The 23,741-nt window shown below is 44.4% G+C and overlaps 1 protein-coding gene across 1 annotated transcript in view; it reads right to left on the minus strand.

The window, feature by feature from the left end:
• The window catches only part of ELL (elongation factor for RNA polymerase II), a 1,387,197-nt gene that overhangs the window by 141,948 nt on the left and 1,221,508 nt on the right, over positions 1 to 23,741 (minus strand). Inside the window, exon 11 of the mRNA XM_044053846.1 lies at positions 22,701 to 22,745. Within this exon, the coding sequence (XP_043909781.1) occupies positions 22,701 to 22,745 (45 nt within the window). The remainder of the gene's footprint in view (positions 1 to 22,700; positions 22,746 to 23,741) is intronic.

The following is a 23,741-nucleotide window of genomic DNA, read 5'->3' on the forward strand; positions in this document are numbered from 1 at the left end:
AACCTTCGAGGTGCCCCATTTCTGAGTTATTAGGGTGAAGGTTCTTCTGTTGAGCTGCCACTCGTGTGGGTGCAGAAGATTTCTGCTTAACTGGTCTGCCAGAGAGTTGAGAGAGCCTGGTAGGAATTACGCTAACAGGTGTAGTTGCATGGCAGAGGCTGTGCGCAAAGGGGTCATGGCCAGCCTGCATAGAGGGTAGGAGTGAGTCCCTCCCTGCTTGTTGATATACCACATCACAGTGGTGTAGTCTGTTTTGATCAGGACAGCCCCTTGAGAGAGAAGGGGCTAGAAAGCTATCAAGGCATGCTGCACAGCCATCATCTCTTTTTGACTGATGTGCAGAGAGATTTGATGTGGGCATCATTGGCCCTGTATGCACCTACTGTCCAAGTGTGCACCCCAAGCATAGTCTGATGCATCTGTGGTGAGGGTCTGGGCATCAGAAGGTGGTGAGAAAGGCAGTCCCTTGTTGTGGTAGAATGCTGTTGTTCACCAAAGAAAATCTTTTCTGAAGCAAGGAATTATAGGTAGAAGGGTTTCCAGGTCTTGAAAGTGTCGACACCAAAGGCTTTTTAGGTACCACTGAAGTTTCCTCATATGCAGTCTGGCATATGAAATGAGTAGTATTCAAGATGCCATGAACCCCAGAGCTTGCAGGATCTTCCTTGCAGATAGCTGGGGCCTGGTGGCTAGTTGAGAGAAGTAGGCTGTCAGGAAAATTTGTTTCTCTGATGTAAGGAATGCCATCTGGGATGCTGTGTGCAGGCTTGCTCCCAGGAAGATAATACTTTGGGTGGGCACCTGTTTGGATTTCTTTTTGATTGTGTACCCTATGGAGGTTAGTAAGCTCTTTACAAAGGCCAGGTGGCTTGATCAGCTTTTGCTGGTGCCTGAATAAAGCAGTCATCTAAGTATAGATAAATCTGAATATTTCTTTTTCTGCAAAATGCCATGGTTGGAGCCAAACATTTTGTGAAAACTCTGGGAGCAGTAGATAAACCAAAGGGAAGGGCAGAGAACTGAAAGTGTTGAGAGTCTGCCCTGAAACAGAGATATTTCCTGCAAGATTCCCTGATAGGAATGTGGAGATAAGCCTCTTTTAGATCTAGGGTGGCTAGCCAAATATCCTTGAAGATCATGGGTAGCAGCTGCTAGAGGGTGAGCATTTTGAATTTTGGGATCACCAGGAAGGTGTTTAGGATGGATAGATCAAGGATGAGGTGCCTTTCTGGGTACCAGAAAAAGTCTGGATTAGAAACCTTGGGCTATCTGTTCTGCAGGAACGTGCTCTACTGCCCTTCATAGAGAGCAGGGAAAGTATTTGCTTTTGAGCCTCTGCCCACTGGTTTGGTGGTAGATCTGGGAACCCTTTTGGGGTTGGAAGGGTGTGGAAGGAAAATATGTATCCATGGGACACTATGTTCAGAACCCAGTGGTCATTGGTAATGGTGGCCCAGGTGGTTGTGTGAAAGGACAGTTTTCCTACTAGAGGTAAGTGGATGTGGGCAGAGGGAGGGGGTGGGGGAGGTGAGTCATTGAGAATTCTTACCATAAGGGGGGGGTAAGGCTTAGAACTCTCTGGTTTTGAAGTGGAGGTAGTCCACTGCTTAGATCTCTGCATTCCTTGTGGCTGCTGTGTGTGTGTAGGGGGGTCTGGTTCCTTGGGTCTAGGCTGGAGTGGCTTACTGGGAGCAGGAAAGGACCAGTGCTTGGTGGGACAATGCCTGCTGAACCTAGGTGGCTGCACCTGCAAGAAACCCTTAAATGTTGGCATAGATTTTGCTTTTTCTTACATCTTTTTTAAGACCTCTTCTGCCTTACTGCCAAATAGGTTATCTTTGTGCAAGGGGGCATCCAGCAATTTAGATTTGATATGGTCTTGGCAGGGGTTGTTCTTTAAGCCATGCATGCCTTCTAATGACAGATCCGGTGACTGCTGCCCTGCAAGAAGCTTCTAGGGTGTCAAAACCACAGTGCAATGTGTGTTTAGTTACTTGACTTGCAGAATGCATTAACTCTTGTAATTCTTTAGATTCTGCCCAAGCAGGAAAGGAAGACATTTGTGGTTTAAGGAGTTGCTGAAATTTCAGCATATGGAACTGACAATTTAGTGCCCTGATAGCAAGAGTAGCTGAGGTGCATACTTTTTTTACCCCGTTTGTCCAGTGCTCGGGAATCCCTATCTGAGGGGGTGGGATTCTTCGCAGAGGTTGCTTTAATCCCTTTAGGTCCTTGAGAAATTACCTCAGGGTCATCAGTAGGATTTTTAAAAAGAAATTTGTGTGAGTCAGGGAGCCTGTTGTACCTGTCTGTTTTTCTGGGTGCAGGAGGGAGGGTGTCGAGTCAAGCTGGATTCCATGAAAACATCCTCCACAATATCCAGGACTGGGGGGATGGCCAAGGGTCTGCGCTGTGAAGATCTAGGAATTCCCCGAGTTTCTTTTTTGACTGAGGGTAGTCTTGACTCTCCCATCGGAATACCTTAAGGTATGTAGGGTTTCCCCAAAGGAAAAATCCTCTGGTTGAAAGGCTAAAGGAATGGAATTCTCTGCATCAGAATCCTCATAAGTAGAGAGGGGTGGCATGTCTTCATATTCAGATGCATCAGATTCATCTGACTCTTGTTCAGACAGAACTACAGGGGAGAGATCTCATTTCCTTTTGGATGGGGTAGCTTGGCTTCCCCTGATCAGCATGATAAGGTCTTCTGCCATTTTAAGCATTTAAGACTGAGGCAAGGAAGCAGGCCTCTGAAAGTGGGTCATCAGTTTCTTGGGTGTGGTTTGAACCTGGGCCTTAGAAACCCGGTATTTTTTGAAAGAACGGTAGTTGCGAAAAAAGATATCAGTTTGTCTCGAGAATCGGTAGTGTGAAGGACTTCCTCGGAAGCCGGTGCCTGCTCAGCGGCTCCAGACCCATCCAAGGTAGTGACAACTGCAAGATCCTTAGTCGAAGAAGAGTTGTGTGGCATACCGGACTCCAAAAGGGTCTTGGTAGCGGCCTGCGAATCCACAGAAGCAGGCATCAGGGACTGCAAAAGCACCTCACTGAGGACCGGAGAACTGACTACTAACTTAACGGAAGCATCGTCAGTAGGTTTGGACCTGAGAGGTCTGTCTTTATCTTTGTTTTTTTCATAAGATCTGCTGTTGGATGGCTTACCAAGCCATATCGGAATTCGAGGACTGTAAGTGAAAATATCTGGCTACAATAAGGGCCCGATGATGGATAGTTCTGGCTTTGAAAAAAGCACAGAAGTGACAATGGGGGACGTCGTGATCTGGGCCTAAACAAGTGACGCAGTAAGAATGGAAGTCTCGGTCTGGTATTTGCTTTCCACAGGCGAGACAATTATAAACTTTTTCTGACATCGGTTAGTGCAAGAAAAAAGGATCCCCAATGAGGTACTTAGCTTTAGAAGACTTCAACTAAAATTCGGTAGACAAAAACTTCGGTAGCGGCCGACTGGCACTCATGCGAACTGTTTCTGCTTCGGGCTCCACGGCAAGGACTGATGTAATGGCGTCAGCTGCCTTACTTCATACTGCTGAAGACCTGACGTCAGTCCTCAAGCGACAGCAACCGACACAGAAATACAAAGTCACTGGTATTCTGGCCGACCGAGGGCTACCCTGGCAGGGATAACCCAAATGTGATTGACTGCAACAGTGAAACACGAAGAACATCTGCCAGAATCCAGTCAAATCAGGACTGCGGACTTGCTGTTCTCTAAAAAGCTTATTGGTGGGGTCGCCTGGGATCAGTGCTAGGGCTACTTTTATTTGATTACTTCTCTGAGGTCAAAGCTGATGTTAAGAGTTTGTGGCTGGCAATGTTTCCACATGACTCCAAACTTGGAGCTACCATCACCTCTCCAAGAGGATTATTAGATCCTTCAAGAGGGCTCAACATGTAAAAACCTATACACCAGGACCATAGCCTAAAGCTAAATGCTTAAAAAAATATAATATTATGGGGCTTTGGGAAGCACAAATACCCATGCACATATCAGACATCGCCACAAAATTGACAGTAATTAAGGACCTGGACACACTGCAGACAATGAGCTCTCCTTTGACAATCACATCTACTAATATCCGAAAGTCCTCTGACCTAGCCCAACTGAAGGATGTTATTAACTCTCGACTCCTTTCTCATTAGGCCCACAACAGAATGTAATGCCCTCTTTGGTATGCATCTCAGGCCAAACATATGATCCAACTTGAAATACCTAGTGCTTCCTCATCAAGAGAAATAAGAGCATGACTTCCAATGAGCAACACTGATTTTTCTCCATCTCTTACACACTCCTAAAGGGAGACCTCTGCCTTACCTACAAGGCCTCACATGACCTCGTCCTGTGTGACTGCTTGCATATTTCACAAGACCTGCAACACTAAATAAAACAGCTCAAAAGATACACCCTCCGCTATACAATGAACAGTGTCTGCTGGCAAGATAGACACCACTCAAAGAATTCCTCTCCTCTGTAAAGCACTTTCATCTTTATAGTTAGTAAACAAGCTCCACACCTACCTTTAAACACAACCTAAATGACTGCGTAGAAAACACAAATTCACCTCATTACTGCCCCATTTAACCCTCATAAAAAGGGGAAGTAAGTTGTGGAATTTGTTGTGGCTAGGCTATAAATAAATCATTTACCTGACCAACAGCCTAGTAACCTGTAAATCTATAGTCCATGACCTTCACAGAGTAGTGTACTATGCCACTATAAAAAAGGTATCAGGAAAGTCAAAACCATGACAATAAAATTAGATGATTCTGGCCAGTTTCAGGTAAAAGAGCGAGTCATGCTAGACCACCAGCACTACAAGAAAAACCTCTTTCTCCCTTTCTGGGTGCGGCTGCCTATTTTTTCTCTCTCCTGTCAACAACGGTTAAAAGAAATAACCTTTTACACAAACGATGCTTTCTTTTCTCAGAAATCCACCTAAGAGTAGCTAATTTTTCATCTTTAGTAATTTCGGAGGAAAGTACATGGACAAGAAAGTACAGTTAAGCTTGCATATAGTGTACCTCACTGTGATCTATCCTGCATATTTCAGCAAGTAGATGGTAAGGCCTCCATCCATGAACTAAGTCAGCCACAAGAACTGGCCAAAGTATGACTACAGTAAACTCTCAGTTAACCAGCACCCATGGGGATTAGTAGATGCCGAATAAAGTACAGTTGTATACACTTACCATAAATGTAGATGTTCGAGTGTATTCACTGTTGCAGTCCTCACATATGGGTTATCCGGCTCCCGGTAGCCCTCAGTTGGCCCGAATACCAGAGTCCTTGGTATATGACGTCGGCTGCCATCGGTTGTAAAACTGATGTCAGAACGTCAGGTATAAAGGGAGGCAGCAGACACCATTTCCTCAGCTTTTCTTGTCTCAACTGTCAGGAGCCCCCAAAAGAAGGCTAATCCAGGAAGGAAGCACCCCGGACACACTTCATACAAAAAATAAAAATGTATAGTCTGTGCCTTAGGAAAAAAAAGGGGGACTGGAGGGTGGGAAACCAGGACTGCAACAGTGAATACACTCGAACATCTACATTTACGGCAAGTGTACACAACTGTACTATGTTCTTCGTGTTTCACTGTTGCAGTCCTCACATATGGGTCGATTCCCAAAGCACAGGAAGAAAAAACAAAGGGTGGAGGAAGGATCACAGACTAAGGGTTGGTAAGAAGGCCCTGCAAACTGCAGAGGCAAAACCCTGGATTTAGAAAAAGGTAGATTGTAATGCTTTGTGAAAGTACGGACAGAAGACCAAATAGCTGCTTCTAGAATGTCCTTAGTAGGCACAACTCTCAGGAAAGGCTGCAGAGGTAGAGGCTGCTCTAGTGGAATGGGTCCTAATACCCTGAGGGGGAACCTTCCCATGCTGGCTTTACCCAGAGTCCCAGGAGCAAAACTAACCAACAACTGTTCAGATATTCGAAAAGATTTAGTCTCAAGTAAAATCTCAGCTGTCTATGCACATCAAGAGAGTGCAGAATCCTTTCCAGTCATCACATTTGGGTAATCTACTGTCAGGTTGCCCTCAGTCGGCCTGAATAAAGTCTTGGGTCCTGCATCAGTTGCTGTCTCCTCTTCCATGACGTCAGGTCATCAGGGGTATAAAATATGCAGCAGACGCCATTTTATTCAATTTTTCTTGCCCAAAATGTCAGGTGCCCCCCAAATGGGGAGCAAACATATACATATAAAAAAACAGTAAATATATAATTGCACTTTTAGAAAAGTACAGTTTTGTACCTACCATAAATGTAGATGTTCAAGTGTTCACACTGCTGCAGTCATTACACTTGGGTTATCCTGCCATCAGGCGGTCCTGCAGTTGGCCAGAGCTCCAAAGTCTTGGTCCGGCATCGGTTGCTGTCGCTTCTTCCCTGACGTCAGTGTGCCAGGGGTATGCAAGATGCATCCAACGCCATTTTCTTCAGTTTTTCTTGCCCCAGATGTCAGGTGCCCCCCAAGTAGGTAGGCAATACATATTGCAAATAAAACATACATAAAAAATAAAAACAATACCTTTAGTTACAAGCAAATACACCACAAAGGTTGTATAGGATAGAAAGGTATAGATAAGTCCAGCTAGGACAGAGGGGATGGAGGGAGGGTAACCTGGACTGCAGCAGTGTGAACACTCGAACATCTACATTTATGGTAGGTACAAATGTACTATGTTCGTGTTACACTGCTGCAGTAATTACACTTGGGTAGAATCCCAAAGCTAAGGTTGGGTGGCTGGTCTATAAAGAGTTAGGATTGGCTATGAGGCCCTGCAAAACTGCATTGGCAAATCCTGCTCTGGATTTAGAGTAAAGAGGCAAGTGGTAATGCTTGGTAAAGGTGTGCACTGAACTCCAAGTTGCAGCCTCCAAAATTTCTTTGGTTTGTACTCCTCTGAGAAAGGCTGTTGAAGTGGCTGTTGCTCTGGTAGAATGTGGCCTAATGTTATTAGGGACTGATTTTCTATGCTGTGTGCAGCAGTAACGAATACAGTGTCCTATCCATTTGGAAATAGTCTGCTTTGAGATGGCCTTGCCCTGTGATCCTGCAGCATATGCTACAAACAGTTGCTCAGTTTTCCTGAAAGCTTTTGTTTTGTCCAAGTAGCAGCGTAGCTGCCTGTGTATGTCCAAAGAGTGCAGATGTTTCTCCCCTTTATTCTGGGGGTTTGGATAGAAAGTTGGCAAATGGATGGTTTGGTTAAGAGCCCCACTAGACACCACCTTTGGCATGAAGGTAGGGTTTGTCCTTAAAGAAACCCTGTCCTGATGAAATATTACAAAAGGTTTCACTGCCATTAATGCTTGTAGCTCTGAGACTCTTCGTGCTGAAGTTACTGCCAGGAGCAGAGCTGTTTTCCATGATAAAAATTTTAGATTGGCTGTATTGGCTGGCTCAAAAGGTGGCAAGGTTAGTTTTTCCAAAACAAAATTGAGGTCCCACGGAGGTGTTGGTGCTCTCCGGGGCGGTCTTATGTTTCTAGCCCCTCTGAGGTACTGCTTTAGCAAGGGATGAGAGAATAAAGGAGGATCCGTGTTGTAATGAGCTGAGATGGCAGAGGCGTGGATCTTTAGGAGGAGGATAGGCCTTTGTCCAGCATCTCAGTGAAGTATTGTAAAATCTGAGGAATGTTTGGGACAAGAGGGTCAAGGCTTTGAGCCTGGTTCCAGGCACAGAATCTCTTCCATTTTTCTGAGTAAGATTTCCTGGTGATAGGCCTCCTGGCCTCCAAAATGACATCCATAACAGCTTTAGAGAGAGGTGTTGCCTGTTTGACTAACAAATCTGCCATGCAGCCAGGTTTAGGGTTTTGAGCTGACCATGCAGGATCTGATTGTTTTGTTGAGTCAGGAGGTGTGAAATCTGAGGCAAAATCCATGGTGGGTCTTGAGCTAAATTCTTTAAGATTGGGTACCAGTGCTGGCGTGGCCAGTCTGGAGCAATCAGTATCATCTGTGGTTTTTCTTGTCTGGCTTTTAGGAGTACCTTTGAAAGGAGAGGCAGTGGTGGGAAGGCATAAACTTTTAGGTTTTTCCAGCTGAATGAAAGAGCATCCACTTTCCATGCTTGTGTGTGGTAAGTCCTTGTGCAGAATTTTTGTAGTTGGCAATTCAGTGGGGAGGCAAAAAGATCTATGTCTGGGCACCCCCATTTTTGCGTTACCATGCTGAAAATTTGTGGATTCAATTCCATTCGTGAGGGTCCATGATACTTCTGCTGAGATCGTCTGCCAGAGTATTTTTCTTTCCTGGCAGGAATTGTGCTTGCAGATGAACTTGATACGTTACAGCTGTGTTCCACAAGGTCATGGCTTGCCTGCATAGGGGATAAGAATGAGTGCCCCCTTGCTTATGTACCACATTACTGAGGTGTTGTCTATCTTTAATAATAATTGTCCTGGATGCAGAAGGTCCTTGAAAGCTGTTAGGGCATTTTGAACGGCCAACATCTCTTTTTGATTGATGTGAAGATGCATTTGGTCTGTGGTCCACTTGCCCTGAATACATTTTCCTACCATGTGTGCTCCCCAGGTGTAATCCGAAGCATCTGTTGTTAGAGTCTGCCTGGCTGTGGGTAGAATGAAAGGCTGACCCTTGTTGAGGTGACATGCCTGTGCCCACTATCGACACTCCTGCTGTAGGCAGGGAATTATTGGTATTACTGTTTCTAAACTGAGAGTGTGTTGAGTCCAAACACTTTTTAGGTACCATTGTAATTTCCTCATATGCAGTCTGGCACATGGAATTAGTAGTATGCAGGATGCCATGAATCCCAGGGCCTGCAGAATTTTTCTTGCACGGAGATGGGACTTTTTTGCCAGTAATTGAAAATATTGAGTCAGTTGTCCTTGTTTGTCTGGTGTGAGATAAGCCATCTGGGCCATTGTGTCCAAGCTGGCACCCAGGAATATTATCTGTTGTGAGGGCACTAGTTTTGACTTCTTTTCGTTTACTGTGTACCCTAGAGAAATTAGCAGCCTTTTTACAAACGCCAGATGCTTTAGAAGAATGTCCTTTTTCTCTGCTTGAATGAGACAGTCGTCCAGGTATGGATATATTTGAATTCCTTTTTGTCTGCAAAATGCAATTACTGGTGCCAGGCACTTTGTAAAGACCCTGGGTGCAGTAGATAAGCCAAAGGGCAGTGCAGAGAATTGGTAGTGCATTGTACCCGCTTTGAATCTGAGGTATCTTCTGCAATCTTGTCTGATAGGGACATGCAGGTATGCCTCTCTGAGGTCCAGAGTGCCAAGCCAAGCCTTGTCCAGTATGGGAAGAAGTTGCTGTAGTGTCAACATTTTGAATTTCGGAACATCCAGGTAAGTATTTAGAGTTGAAAGGTTTAGTATGGGTCTCCAGGCTTTGTCCTTTCTGGGGACCAGGAAGAGTCTTGAGTAAAATCCTTGTCCTTGTTCCTGCTGCGGTACTTTTTGAATAGCTCTCATGTCCATGAGGGCTGAAATTTGTTTTTGAGCCTCTGCCCATTGATTTTGTGACAGGTTTGGCATTCCCTTTAGCCTTGCTAAAGTGTGAAAGTGGAACCTGTATCCTTGAGACACAATATTCAGAACCCATTTGTCTTGGGTGATTGTTTGCCAATTTTGAGAAAAAAGTGCTAGTTTCCCCCCTAAGGGGGCTGCCAAAAGGGAAGTGCTTGGCATACGAAGAGGGAAGTCATTGGGACTGTTTCCTGTAAGGTTGAGACTTGTCCTCACCTCCTTTTGGGGTTGAGGTACCCCACTGTCGTCTGCAAGAGCCTTGGGGTGTCTGTATCTGCCTCTCTGTGGCCTGTCTGACACTGGAAAGGACCAATTCTTTGTAGGCCAATTTCTGCTAAATCGAGGTGGCTATACCTGTAAGAAATCTTTGACTGTTTGCATAGATTTAGCTTTATCCTCCATTTTCTTTAAAACCTCTTCTGCCTTAACACCAAACAAGGTATCATGCTGTAAAGGAGCATCCAATAATTTTGCCTTAACATGGTCAGGTAAACTCTGTTCTTTTAACCAAGCATGTCTTCGAATCACAGAACCTGTAATTGCGGCTCTACAAGAGGCCTCTAAAGAATCAAAACCACATTGCAGAGTATGTTTTCCCACCTGTTCAACTGCATGCAATAAATCCTGCATTTCTTTATAGTTAGGAGCTTCTGAGCTTGTAAGCATTTTCTGTTTTAAATGAGCCATTAAATATTGTTGGGTACTTAAGCATGTGAAACTGGCAATTTAAAGCCCTTATTGCTAAAGTTGCAGAAGTGTAAACTTTCTTCCCCCATCTATCCAATGCTCTAGAATCTGTCAGAGGGGAATGGATTTTTTGCAATGGAAGCCTTAACCCCTTTGGGACCCTGGGAAATGGTTTCTGGGTCAGCAGAAGGTTTTTTATAAAGAAACTTGTGAGAGTCAGGAACTCTAATACCTATCTGGAGCAGGGGGCAAAGAATCAGGAGATAAGCTGGATTCAGAGAACACATCATCCACAATATCTAACACAGGCGGAATAGCAAGAGGCCTGTGCTGAGGCAATAAAAGGAAGTCCCTGAGCCTTTTCTTGGATTCTGAATAATCCTGACTTTCCCAATGTAAATGCTCCCTCATGGTATGTAAAGTTTCCCCAAAGAGTAATCCTCAGGAGGAGAGGCTGAAGGGATAGATTCTTCAGCATCAGATTCCTCATAGGGGGGTAGAGAGTATCCCTGGTCTGAAGAGGAATCAGAGGAAATGGAAACCTGATCAGAGGAATCATAGTCTGTATCCTGCCTAGGCCTTTTTTCAGGAGGGGGATGGGAACCCCTGATTAGAGTAATGAGGTCTTTGGCCATTTTGAGCATCTGTTTCTTAGGCATGGAGGACAGGCATGGAGAATGCTGTACTTGCTTCTTTGTCTTTAATGGTGTTTTTGTCTTGGCTGTTGCTTTAATGGTAAGTTGTGAAGGTCTGAAAACACCCTCAAAAGCAGATGCCTGCTCAGCGGCTCTGGACCCATCTGAGGGATTAGTTTCCGTAGGCCCAATACCCTGAGTTTCCAGAGGCGTAGTTGTCTCCATGTAGGAGTCGGAGGTGGCCTGTGGCTCTGAGGTAGCAGGTGTCAGGGGCTCCGAAAGCACCTCACTGAGAACCGGGGAACCGGCGACTGGCCTAGAAGAAGCTTCATCGTCGGTTTTGGACCTCGGATGCTTGTCTTTATCCTTGTCTTTGCGTTTTTTATGAATTGCGGTCGTCGGTTGTTCCGACGGCATTGTATAATTGAATCTTCGGCCAAAGTAGTGCAAAGCAAAATCAAAACATCGTTTTATAGTGCGTTTGTTAAATCTAGCACAAAACCGACAACTAGTGACGTCGTGATCAGGGCCTAGGCATGGAATACAGTAAGAGTGGAAGTCCTTATGAGGTACTTGCTTCCCACAAGAAATACAATTATGAACTTTTTCTGACATCAGTCTGACACAAGAAAAAAGTTTCCCCAACGGGGTACTTAGCTTTATTGAAGACTTCGGATCTGAAATTCGACTTCGAAAATCTCAGGAGTCAGCCGACCGGCACTTGAGAACTGCTTTTGCTTCAGGCACCGCGCGGCAAGAAAGACTGAAGAAAATGGCGTCGGATGCATCTTATATACCCCCTGGTGCACTGACGTCAGGGAAGAAGCGACAGCAACCGATGCCGGACCAAGACTTTGGAACTCTGGCCGAATGCAGGACCGCCTGATGGCAGGATAACCCAAGTGTAATGACTGCAGCAGTGCAACACGATGATCATCATAAACTACCTTCAACTAAAAGCAAATACACCGCAAAGGCTTTTGAGTATAGTGAAGGAAAGAAAAGGTACAGAAAGGGGGATGGTGGGTGGGTAACCCAGACTGTAACAGTGAATACACACAAACATCTACATTTATGGTAAGTGTACACAACTGTACTATGTTCTTTGTGTTTCACTGTTGCAGTCATTACATTTGGGTAGAATCCCAAAGCTATGGATGGGAAGATGGAGCTAAACAGCATCAGGAGCGACTATAAGGCCCTGCAGGACTGCAGTGGCAAAGCTTGCCCTGGATTTGGAGAAAAGAGTTAAATGATAATGCTTTGTGAAGGTATGAACAGAGCTCCAAGTAGCAGCTTCTAGAATGTCTTTGGTTGGGACCCCTCTGAGAAAAGCTGCTGAAGTAGAGGCAGTCCTGGTGGAATGTGATCTGATCCCCTTGGGCACTGGTAATCCATGGTGCAAATAGCAGAAATGAATACAGTGGCTTATCAATTTAGAAATAGTCTGCTTTGACATAGCCTTCCCCTCTGACCCTGGAGCAAATGCTACCAGTAGTTGCTCAGACTTTCTTAGAGATTTGGTCCTATTTAAGTAGCATCTTAGTTGTCTGTGTACATCCAATGAATGCAGAATCTGCTCCCCCTTGTTCTGCGGATTTGGGTAAAATGTTGGCAGGTGAATGGTCTGGTTAAGAGCCACACTGGAAACCACCTTAGGCATAAAAGAAGGATTGGTCCTGAAGGACACCCTGTCTGGGTAAAATATAATAAAAGGCTCCACTGCCATGAGAGCCTGTAGTTCTGAAACCCTTCTTGCTGAACTGTCAAAAGGAAAGCTGTTTTCCAAGATAGAAATTTTACATCCGCAGTAGCTGCTGGTTCAAAAGGAGGCAGAGTGAGTTTTTCCAGCACAAAATTGAGGTCCCATGCAGGAGTTGTTGCTCTTCTGGGTGACCTTAAATGTTTGGCCCCTCTAAGATGCTGTTTAAGCAGTGGATGAGAAAATAGGGGAGGGCTCTGTGTTGTAATGAGCCGAGATGGCAGAGGCATGGATTTTTATTGAAGAAAAAGAAAGGCCCTTGTCAAACATCTCGGTCAAATATTGTACAACCTGAGGAATATTGGGAAGAAAGGCCCTTGTCAAACATCTCAGTCAAATATTGTAAAACCTGAGGAATACTGGGCTTTGCTGTGTCTATTCCTTGTGCTTGGTTCCAAGCACAAAATCTCTTCCATTTATCAGCATAAGATTTTCTAGTACTAGGCCTTCTGGCTTCCAAAATGACATCCACCACAGATTTACTGAGAGGTGGTGTTTGAATAATTAGTTGATTAGCCACACTGCAAGATTCAGAGTTTGGAGCTGAGAGTGCAGGATTTGATAGTTCTGCTGAGACAGTAGATGAGGTATTTGAGGCAAGTACCCATGGAGGAAGGTGAGACATTCCTCAGAAGTGGGTACCAGCGCTGGCGAGGCCAGTCCGGAACAATTAGGATCATTTTTGGTTTTTCCTGTCTGACTTTAGTAAGACCTTGGAGAGTAGAGGCAGAGGGGGAAAGGCATAGACTGATAGGTTTTTCCAGCTGAAGGATAGAGCATCCACGTTCCATGCTTTTTTGTGATGAGTTCTTGTGCAGAATTTGTCCAACTGATAACTTTGGGGAGAGGCAAATAGATCTATGTCTGAGCCCCCCCATTACTGTGTTAACATGCTGAAGATTTGTGGATCCAGTTTCCATTCGTGCGGGTCCATAAGATTTCTCCTTAGGTCGTCTGTCAGAGTATTTTGCTTTCAAAGCCATGGCTAGTCTGCAAAGGAGGTAGGAATGTGTAACCCTCTGCTTGTTAATGTACCACACAACTGTGGTGTTGTCTGTCTATCAGTAGTTGTCCTGGATGAAGTAAGTCCTTGAAGGCTGTCAGAGCATTCTGAACAGCTAGCACTTCTTTCTGGTTGACATGCAGGTGTATTTGGTTTGGGCTCCATTTGTACTGAATACATCGCCCTGCCAGGTGGACCCCCCCCCAGGCATAGTCTGATGCGTATGTAGTTAGGGTGGCAGGGGGTAGAGTGAATGACAGTCCCTTGTTTTGGTGACATGTCTCTGCCCACCAAAGAAACTCCTGTTGTAGGCAGGGAATGAGAGGAATCATTGTTTCCAGGCTGTGACAATGTTGACTCCATAAACTTTTTAGGTATCACTGAAGTTTCCTCACATGCAGTCTGGCATATGGAATTAGTAGGATGCAGGATGCCATGAACCCCAAAGCCTGCAGAATTTGTCTCGCAGATAACTGGGTTTTTGTTGCCATTTATTTGAAGTATGTTGTCAGTTGCCTTTGTCTAGCGTGAGGTAAGCCATCTGGGCAGTTGTATTCAAGTTTGCACCCAGGAATATAATTTGAGAGTGTACCAGTTGTGATTTCTTTTCGTTTACGGTGTACCTTAGGCATGCTAGAAGCCTTTTTACAAACGCCAGACGTTGAAGAAGAGTGTCCTTGTCCTCTGCTTGAATGTGACAATCGTCCAGATGAGGATAAATTTGAAAGCTTCTTTGTCTGCAGAATACAATTACTGGTGTCAGGCACTTTGTAAAGACCCTGGGCGCAGTAGATAAGCCAAAGGGCAGTGCAGAGAATTGATGATGCAAAATACCTGCTTTGAAGCGGAGGTATCTTCTGCATGATTCCCTTATTGGGATATGCAGGTATGCCTCTTTTTAAGTCCAGAGTTACTAACCAAGCATTCCAGCATTTTGAATTTTGGAATGTCCAGGAACATGTTCAGAATCGATAAGTCCAGTATTGGGTGCCATGAATTGTCTTTTCTGGGTACCAGGAAAAGTCTCACATAAAAACCTTGCCTTTTTCCTTTTCTGGCACCGGTTGAAAAGCCCCCATATCCATGAGGGACATGACTTGTTTCTGGACCTCTGCCCACTGGTTTTGTGGCAGATCCAGCCATCCGTTTGGAATTGGCCAAGTATGGAAATGAAATCTGCACCCCTGGAATACTATGTTTAATACCCACTTGTCCTGGGTAATTAACTGCCAATTTTGAGCATGAAGCGCTAGTTTTCCCTCCAAAGAGGCTGTCAAAAGATAAGTGCTTGGTGATGGTAGAGGAAAGTCATTGAGACTGCTTACTGTAGGGTTGTGCTTTGTTTCCTCCAGATTTGGAGGTGGAGGCACCCCACTGCTTTGACCTGCAAGAACCCTGTGATTAGTATCTGGAGCCTTTTGAGCACCTGGATTTGCCCTGGGTGGCTCTGTTGGACACAGGAAAGGACCAATTTTTAGTAGGCCAGTGCGTACTGAACCTGGGTGGCTGCACTTGCAAGAAATCTTTTACAGTTTGTATAGATTTAGCCTTGTCTTCCATTTTCTTTAAAACCTCTTCTGCCTTATTACCAAACAGAGCATCATGCTGCAAAGGGGCATTCAACAATTTAGCTCTAACATGATCAGGCAGATTTTGCTCCTTGAGCCAGGCATGCCTTCTAATCACAGATCCAGTAATGGCGGCCCTACAAGAGGCCTCCAAGGAATCAAAACCACATTGCAAAGTGTACTTTCCAACCTGTACTGCTGAATGCAATAATTCCTGTAACTCTATTTTCCACACAATCAGAAATCATCATAATTTTTTGTTTCAGTAAGCCCATAACATGCTGTTGATATTTAAGCATATGAAACTGGCAGTATAAAGCCCTGATTGCCAAGGTTGCAGACGTATAAACCTTCTTTTCACATGTATCCAGTGCCCTAGAATCTCTATCAGAAGGGGTAGGATTTTTGGCTGTAGAGGCCTTCACACCCTTGGGACCCTGAGAAATAGTCTCAGGATCAGCAGCAGGATTTTTGAAAAGAAATTTGTGGGAGTCAGGAACCCTGTAATATCTGTCTGGCTTACTAGGAGCCTGAGGAAGGGAATTAGGAGCCATGCTTGATTCCGAAAACACATCAACAATATCTAATACAGGAGGTATTTTCAAAGGCCTATGCTGAGGAAGAAGAAGGAAATCCCTAAGCATCTTTTTTGATTCAGAGAAGTCCTGACTCTCCCAGTGAAAATCTTCCCTTAAAGTATGCAACGTCTCTCCAAAAGAGTAATCCTCAGGAGGAGATGCAGATGGCATAGGGTGGAATAGAAAATTCCTGATCAAGAGAGGAATCAGAAGAAATGGAAAGCTGATCGGAAGATTCATAATCAGTGCCTTGTCTAGGCCTCTTAGCGGGGGGGGGGGGGGGGGGGATTTTGATCAACTGTTTTTTAGGCATAGGGGCCTGAGCATGTGGCTCGTGCGTCAGTTTTTTAGACATAGAAGATGGTTTTGACCTTGTTTTTGTTGCTGGCATCGGTTTAATATAAAAATGTTGAGGCCTGAAAACACCCTCAGGAGCCCGTGCCTGCTCAGCAGCGGACCCATCCAAGGGAGAGACATCCACGGGTTCAATACTCTGAGAATCTCGCTGCATACCAGACTCCGAATGGGTCTCGGTAGAGGCCTGCGACTCAAAAGTAGCAGGTATCAGGGGCTGCGAAAACGCCTCATTGAGAACCGGCAACTGGCTTAGGAGAAGCTTCGTCGGTTTTGGACCTCGACGGTCCATCCCTGTAGTTTTCTTTGCGTTTCTTATGAACTCCGGTAGTCGGATTGCTAACCGAAGACATTTCAGGATAATTAAATCTTGAACCAAAATATTTAGAAGCAAAGATATAAAGACACTTAATAGTGCATTGGTTAAATCTAGCACAAAACCAACAGCAAGGCACGTTGTGATCAGGGCCCTAGGCAAGGAATACAGTACAAATGAAAATCCTTATGAGGTATTTGCTTCCCACAAGTAATGCAATTATTAACTTTTACTGACATTGGTAATGAGCAAGAAAAAGTTTCCCCAATGGGGTACTTAGCTTTAGTTTGAAGACTTCGGTTCTGAAACTCGAATACGAAAATTTCAGGAGTCGGCCGACCAGCACTTGTGAACTCCTCCTGCTTCGGGCACCGCGTGGCAAGGAAGACTGAATAAAATGGCTTCGGCTGCATGTTTTATATCCCTGACGACTTGACATCATAGAAGAGGAGACAGCAACCGACGCAGGACCCAAGACTTTGTTATTCAGGCCGACTGAGGGTAACCTGCCAGCAGATTACCCAAATGTAATGTGACTGCAACAGTGAAACATGAAGAACATCTTCAAATCTGCAGAGGCAGCTGGTTCAAAGGGAGGCAGAGCAAGTTTTTCCAGGACAAAATTAAGATCCCAAGCAGGAATAGGAGCTCTTCTGGGAGGTCTAAGATTACTAACTCCCCTCAGGAACTGTTTCATCAAGCGGTGAGAAAAAAATAGGTTGCTCAAAAGACTGAAATTGCTGAAGCGTGAATTTTGATTGAAGAAAAGGAAAGTCCACCATTAAGTAGTCCTGCTAGGTAGTCAAGAATGAGGGAAAGAGAAGGATGAGAAGAGTCTGCTCCTTTAGCCTGCATCCAAGAGCAAAATCTCTTCCATTTATCTGCATAGGATTTCCTGGTGTTAGGCCTCCTGGCCTCAGGAAGAACTTCAACCACCTGTTGGGAAGTATTAGCCAGGCAGTTATATGCAGAGTTTGAAGATGAGGCTGAAGGAAATCCCCCCCTCCCCCGAACCAACAGATTTGGTACCAGGGGAAGATGCCAAGGCTGAGCCTGTGAAAGGCTGCGAAGGAGGGGATACCAATGCTGCCTGGGCCAATGTGGAACTATCAGAATCGCCTTTGGTTTTTCGTCCCTTATCTTTAGCAGCACTCTGGGAAAAAGAAGCAGAGGAGGGAATGCATAATCTGAGATGTGTCCATGGGAAGGACAATGCGTCCCCCCTCCAAGCTTTGTTGTGAAACTCCCTGGTGCAGAAGGTTAGAAGGAGATGATTGGTGTGAAAGGAGAAAAGATCCACTTGTGGGGTGCTCCAATGAGGAGTGATGCAATGGAAAATCTCCTCGTTCAGTTGCCACTCCTGAGGATCCAGAACATGTCTGCTCAAATGATCCGCCAAAGAGTTTAGCCTCTATGGGAGATACTGGGCTATTAGATGGAAGCCCATGGATGCTGCTAAGGACCAGTGTCATGCTTTGTCTGCACAAGGGGAAACAGTGAGTCCCTCCTTGCTTCTTGACGTACCACATGACTGTGGTATTGTCTGTTCTGATCAGTAGAGTCCCAGGGTAGAGTAGGTTCTTGAAAGCCAGCAAGGCCTGCTGTATTGCCATCAATTCTTTTAAGTTTATGTGCAGATGAATCTGCTGGTTGCTCCAAGTCCCCTGTACGCCCCTGCCTTCCAATGAGCCCCCCATGTCACATCTGAGGTGTTGTGTGGCTGGCAGGCGGTGGGCGGAAAGGCAGACCCTTGTTCTGAGAACAGGCTGCCGCCCACCAGAGGAACTCCATTTGTATTTAGGGAATCAGGGGAAGATTCACGTCTAAGTCCTGAGTGTGTTGACACCAAAGATTCCTGAGGTACCAATGAAGTTTTCTCATATGCAGCCTTGCATATGGGATCATCAAAATAAATTAAGCCATGAACCCCAGTTCTTGCAGGAATTGCATTGCAGAGAGCGGGGTCATGCTTGCCAAATTCATAAAGTAAGCCAAAAGATCTTGTTTCTGTTGTGGGAGGAATACCATCTGGGTGGCTCTATTCAGACTGGCTCCCAGGAAAACAATCTCCCTTGTAGGAACCAACTTTGACTTATTTTCGTTGAGTGTGTAAACCCAAAGAGGCGAGTGTGTTCTTCACAAAATCCAAATCCTTTTCCAGTTGTTCTGGGGAGTTTGCTTGAATGAGACAGTCGTCCAGATAAGGATAAATCTGAATGTTTCTCTGCCTGCAAAAGGCAATGGCTGGAGCCAGGCACTTGGTAAACACTCTGGGAGCAGTAGTAAGCCAAAGGGCAATGCAGAGAATTGAAAGTGTTGCTTCCCAGCCCTGAAGCGAAGGAAATGCCTGCAACTTTCCCTTATTGGGATGCACAGATAAACCTCCTTTAGATCCAAAGTTACCAGCCATGAATCCTTGCCCAGCATTGGTAGTAACTGTTGAAAGGTGGGCATCTTGAATTTTGGAATCACCAGAAAAGTGTTTAGAATAGACAGATCCAGAATAGGGCGCCAGGTGCCCCCTTTCTTGGATACCAGAAAAAGCCTTGAATAAAAACCTAGGCCTGCCTTATTTGCAGGAACTGGCTCTACAGCCCCTATTGTCAGTAGAGAAGAAATGTGAGTTTGTACCTCTGCCCTGAGAGCTATGAGAATGTCTGTGTATCCTTGTAAAACAGGGAAGGTGTGAAAGTAGAACTTGTAGCCTTGGGTTTACTATACCGAGTACCTATCTTTTGTCCGTGATGGTAGACCATACCTCTGCGAACCTGGCTAACCTTCCCCCCAAAGGAAACCCAGGGTCCGCAGAGGTAGCCAGAAGAAGGCCGGAGTCATTCAGCATGTTTGCTTTGGGAAGCTGGCTTAGAACTCCCCGATTTAGCAGAAGAAGAATGCCATTGTTTAGCCCTTTGAGGGGCAGAAGCCTGCCCTCTGGAAGATCTGAAACCCCTAGGCCTAGAGCGACCCTGCTTGCCAGGATCAGGAAAAGACCAATTCTTAGAAAGGATAATGGTTACCAAACCGAGGAGGCTGAACCTGAAGGAAATCTTTCACAGCTTGCATAGATTTTGTTTTATACTCCAACCTCTTTGTTACCTCCTCAGCCTTATTACCAAAAAGACTGTCCTTGTGCAAAGGAACATCCAGCAATTTAGATTTAACTGGTTCAGAAAGTGGCTGCTCCCTGAGCCAAGCATGCCTTCTAATTACGGAACCAGTGGCTGCTGCTCTGCATGAAGCCTCCAAAGTGTCAAAACCACAATGAAGTGAATGTTTATTAACTAAAGTGGCTGAATTCAGTAAGTCTTGTAAATCTTTGCTCTCTGTCATGGAAGGAATATTTCCAAGTTTAGCCTTAATAGCCTCCAAAGTATGCTGCTGATACTTAAGCATGTGAAAAAGACAATTTACGGATCTAATGGCAAGAGTAGCAGAAGTATAGACTTTTACACCACCTGTCCAAGGCCCTAGATTCCTTATCAGATGGAACAGGGCTTGAGACTCAAGAACCATGTAATACCGGTCTGGTTTTCTGGGGGCAGGAGGAACAGAATTAGGAGTTAAAGAATTTTCCATGAAAACATCATCCACAACTTCCAAAACTGGAGGTATAGCCAGTGGCTTATGCTGTGGCAAATCTAAAAATTCCGATTCTTTTCTTGGACTGTGGAAAATTCTGACATTCCCATTTAAAATGCTCTCTAAGAGTATTCAAAGTATTCCCCAAAGGAAAAATCCTCTGGAGGGGAGGCACAAAGGATAGAGTCCTCAGCATTAGAATCTTCAAAGCCAGAAAAAAGTTGGGAATTTCCTTCTTCACCAGCAGACATACTGGAAATCAGAATATGAGACAGACAAAACATCAGGAGATAATTCCCTCGTCCTCTTTGAGAGGGGGGGGGGGGTGAGAGCCCCTAATCAGGGAAAGATGATCACCAGCCATCTTTTCCAACTGGGACTGAGGTACAGGAGGGGAGGCCGATGCCTGCTTGTGAGTAGGTTTGCGGCTGAAAGGTTTACTAGCAATCTGGTGGGAATGGGGAGGCCTAGCAATTGCAGAAGTCTGAAGTAAGGTAGTCGGTCTGGATCTGGTCTCATGTCGAAAAGAAAAGGCGTCAGAAGCCGGTGCCTGCAAAGCGGCTCCAGACCCATCTGAGGCGGCGAGAGGCGGAGGGTCTGAAAATGAAACAGTAGCCTGTGGCACGGAGGACTCCGTAAACGTCTCGGCAGAGGCTTGCGGCTGCAAATCTGCGGACTCTAGGGGCTGCGAAAGCTCCTCACTGAATACCGCTGGGCTGACTACCAATTTCACCGGTGCATCAGTAGATTTAACCCTAGGCCTGTCACGGTCCTTGTCTTTGCGTTTCCTAGGTATATCTGAAATCGAGAGACCAGAAGACGCCAGACTCCGAAATGCTTATACAATATCTTAGCTCTATGGTGTATGGTATGCGGGTTAAAGGAAGCACAGAGATCACAGTTAGGGATGTCATGCACAAGGCCCAAACAAGTTATACAACAGGAATGGAAATCTCGATGCAGAATCTGTTTTCCACAGGCAAGACAGTTATTAACTTTATCTGACATTTGTTAAAGCAAGAAAAGAGGATCCCCAATGGGGTACTTATCTGAAGGAGTCTTCAACTTGGTAGTCAGAAAGCTAAACGAAGGTAAACGGCCAACCGACACTAGTGCGAATTGCATCTGCTTTGGGCTCAGTGGCAAGAAAGACTGAGGAAATGGCGTCTGCTGCCTCCCTTTATACCGGACATTCTGACATCAGTTTTACAACCAGTGGCAGCCGACGTCATATACCAAGGACTCTGGTATTCGGGCCAACTGAGGGCTACCGGGAGCCGGATAACCCATATGTGAAGAATGCAACAGTGAAACACGAAGAACATCTGTAGTTTCTGGTTGCTTAAGAGTTGCTACTAAAAACAGGTCTTACTAATACTGTACCCTATATTATTTGTTTGGTTCGACTTTTCTCAGGTTGGGGAAAGAAGAAATTTATTACTAACATCCCTTTTAAAACTCTAAAAACGTAAGGTACGTTTCTTGGGGGGGGGGGGCGGGAGAAAGTGCAACACATGAAAATTGTGCTGTATTGAGTTTTTTTGACACTGCTTGAGTTCTGGTTAACTGAGAGTTTATACTGTATTCCTGCAATTCCATTCCTATAGCAGCAGAGTATAACTACATCCCTGCATTTTTGCCCGAAGAGCCAGGAACTTGTCAAGTGAAGTAAAAATTTGGGGCATACTCCATGATGGCAGTAGGCTTCAGAGGTAGAATGGAGTCAAGGGCTAAAATCAAAAATCTCTCTCAGAGTACAACCTGCAACAAACCATGGAGCTGATGGAATGGAGGATAACCCACAAAAATTCAGTTCAGTCATTCTAAGGTATAGAGAAACTTTAGAGACAAATGCCCTAGGAAACAGGACTGTGGTAGAAAAAAAAAAAGGATTTCAGTCCATCAAGGCACATAAGACGAATAAATCTGGATGGGATATTAGATTACAAAAAATGGGTGGTCATTGAAGTTATATCAGTCTGATCCATTTAAATTTACCTACATACACCAAAGCTGGGTTATTCTGTGGGCATCTGTTTGTTTAAAAAGGAAATATTTAAAAAAATAAGTCTTGCTTACTTTTTCCTATTCTCATAGGTGCACTGAAAGAAACTCTTCAGGTCATGGTACTGACCAAATTGTTGTACTGATAAAACTTGTTTGAAAATGCAACACACACTGCTCTGCACCCTTAAGGGACATAAAGGTAATACAATGAAAGACAAAGCTCTGTACTTAACTAAAAAAATAAAGCAATATTTTACAAATAAGGTGGCAATGTGCTGGAATGCAGTGGAGGGGACAGTAAAATTTAATTTAAAGTTACTTGACAAAGATGGGAAAATGAGGTGAAGAGGCAACTACAAAGATAACATCAGAACTGAAAGTTTTTTTTTTATATAAACATGTACATGTTTGCAATAATGTGGTTTTTAGATGAGATACAATGTAGTCTTAACCCTGCTGTATTAACAAATCAAACAGCAACATGTACTCTTAAGCAAAAGTTGACCGCATCCTAGACTGAATTTAATTTAAAACAAGTTTCAGATTATATGAAAAAAGGAACTTGGCATTGTATTTGTCATGAACACTCAATTATGAAGGTTTCATACTGATGTAATCATTACTAACTGGTCAATCCGAATACATTTTCATTTAGCTGGCAGTGGCAAGAAAAATCTCTTACCTTTTTAATTTTTCGATACTCTTGCAAGATTTGATCATGAATAGTCTAAAGGGGGGAAAAGGAGTACGAGTCAGCTTTAAATCACTGGTAATATCAACAATAATTTGGTCAGAAATATCAGTAGTATCAGCAAACAAAAACAACTGGCACCATGAATGATCTTAACAGATGCTGGTTTATTCAAGGTTACTGCACCAGTGCATAGAAAAACTGACTTTCACCACCCAGGCTTCTTCAGGCTTAGAGTAGATTTCTAATGTAAGGTTAAGCCTTATATACTTTAGCTAATCAACTGACTTCAAATGTTGTCACAATCTTATGAATTCAAACTAACAGCTGATTTCAAATGTCAGACGACACACTGGGTGAAGTTATTTCGTGGTAGTCAAAGTGAATACACAACATGCTTAAATCAAAAGTTGTTTGCCTTTTCGGCTTTTCCCAGTTAGGGGTCACCACAGCGGAACTCCGGTCCACTAATGATTGGCAGTAGATTTTCTTTTTGGTGCAGAGTTGCCAGCCCGACGCCCAACCTTCAGCGAAGGCACGCCCATTCACGCATGTCTTTCGGAGGCCACTCGACCGCGGGGAGGACATGCAGACTCCACACAGAAGGCGCTCCAGCCAAGAATTGAACAGGAGAACCTCTTGCTGTGAGTCAACAACGCTACCGCTGTACCACCGCGGCTTCCTATGCTTAAATCAAAAGTAATAGTATATATAAAAATATATAGAAAAACATATACATACATGACAAAATCATTTTCATGTGACAGCATTTCAAAGTCAGCTGATTAAAATAGTTCTTCTATGCACCAGCGCAGTAACCCTCAATAAACCATCATTTGTTAAGATCGCTCATGGTTCCAGTTGCTTTTGTTTGCTGACACACTTGGATTTCATTTTAAATAACTGGAAACAATATAAGCATGAAACGAACTTCTCTACATAGCAATGAATTTTTACCAACAAAATTAAGAGAATCAATTAAGTGCCTGTTTACTATCAGCTGTATAAGTAAACTTACCGTAACAATTTATG

The sequence above is a fragment of the Protopterus annectens genome, chromosome 13.part0, assembly GCF_019279795.1.
Source record: "Protopterus annectens isolate FY-2018-M chromosome 13.part0, PAN1.0, whole genome shotgun sequence".
Taxonomy (NCBI): domain Eukaryota; kingdom Metazoa; phylum Chordata; order Ceratodontiformes; family Protopteridae; genus Protopterus; species Protopterus annectens.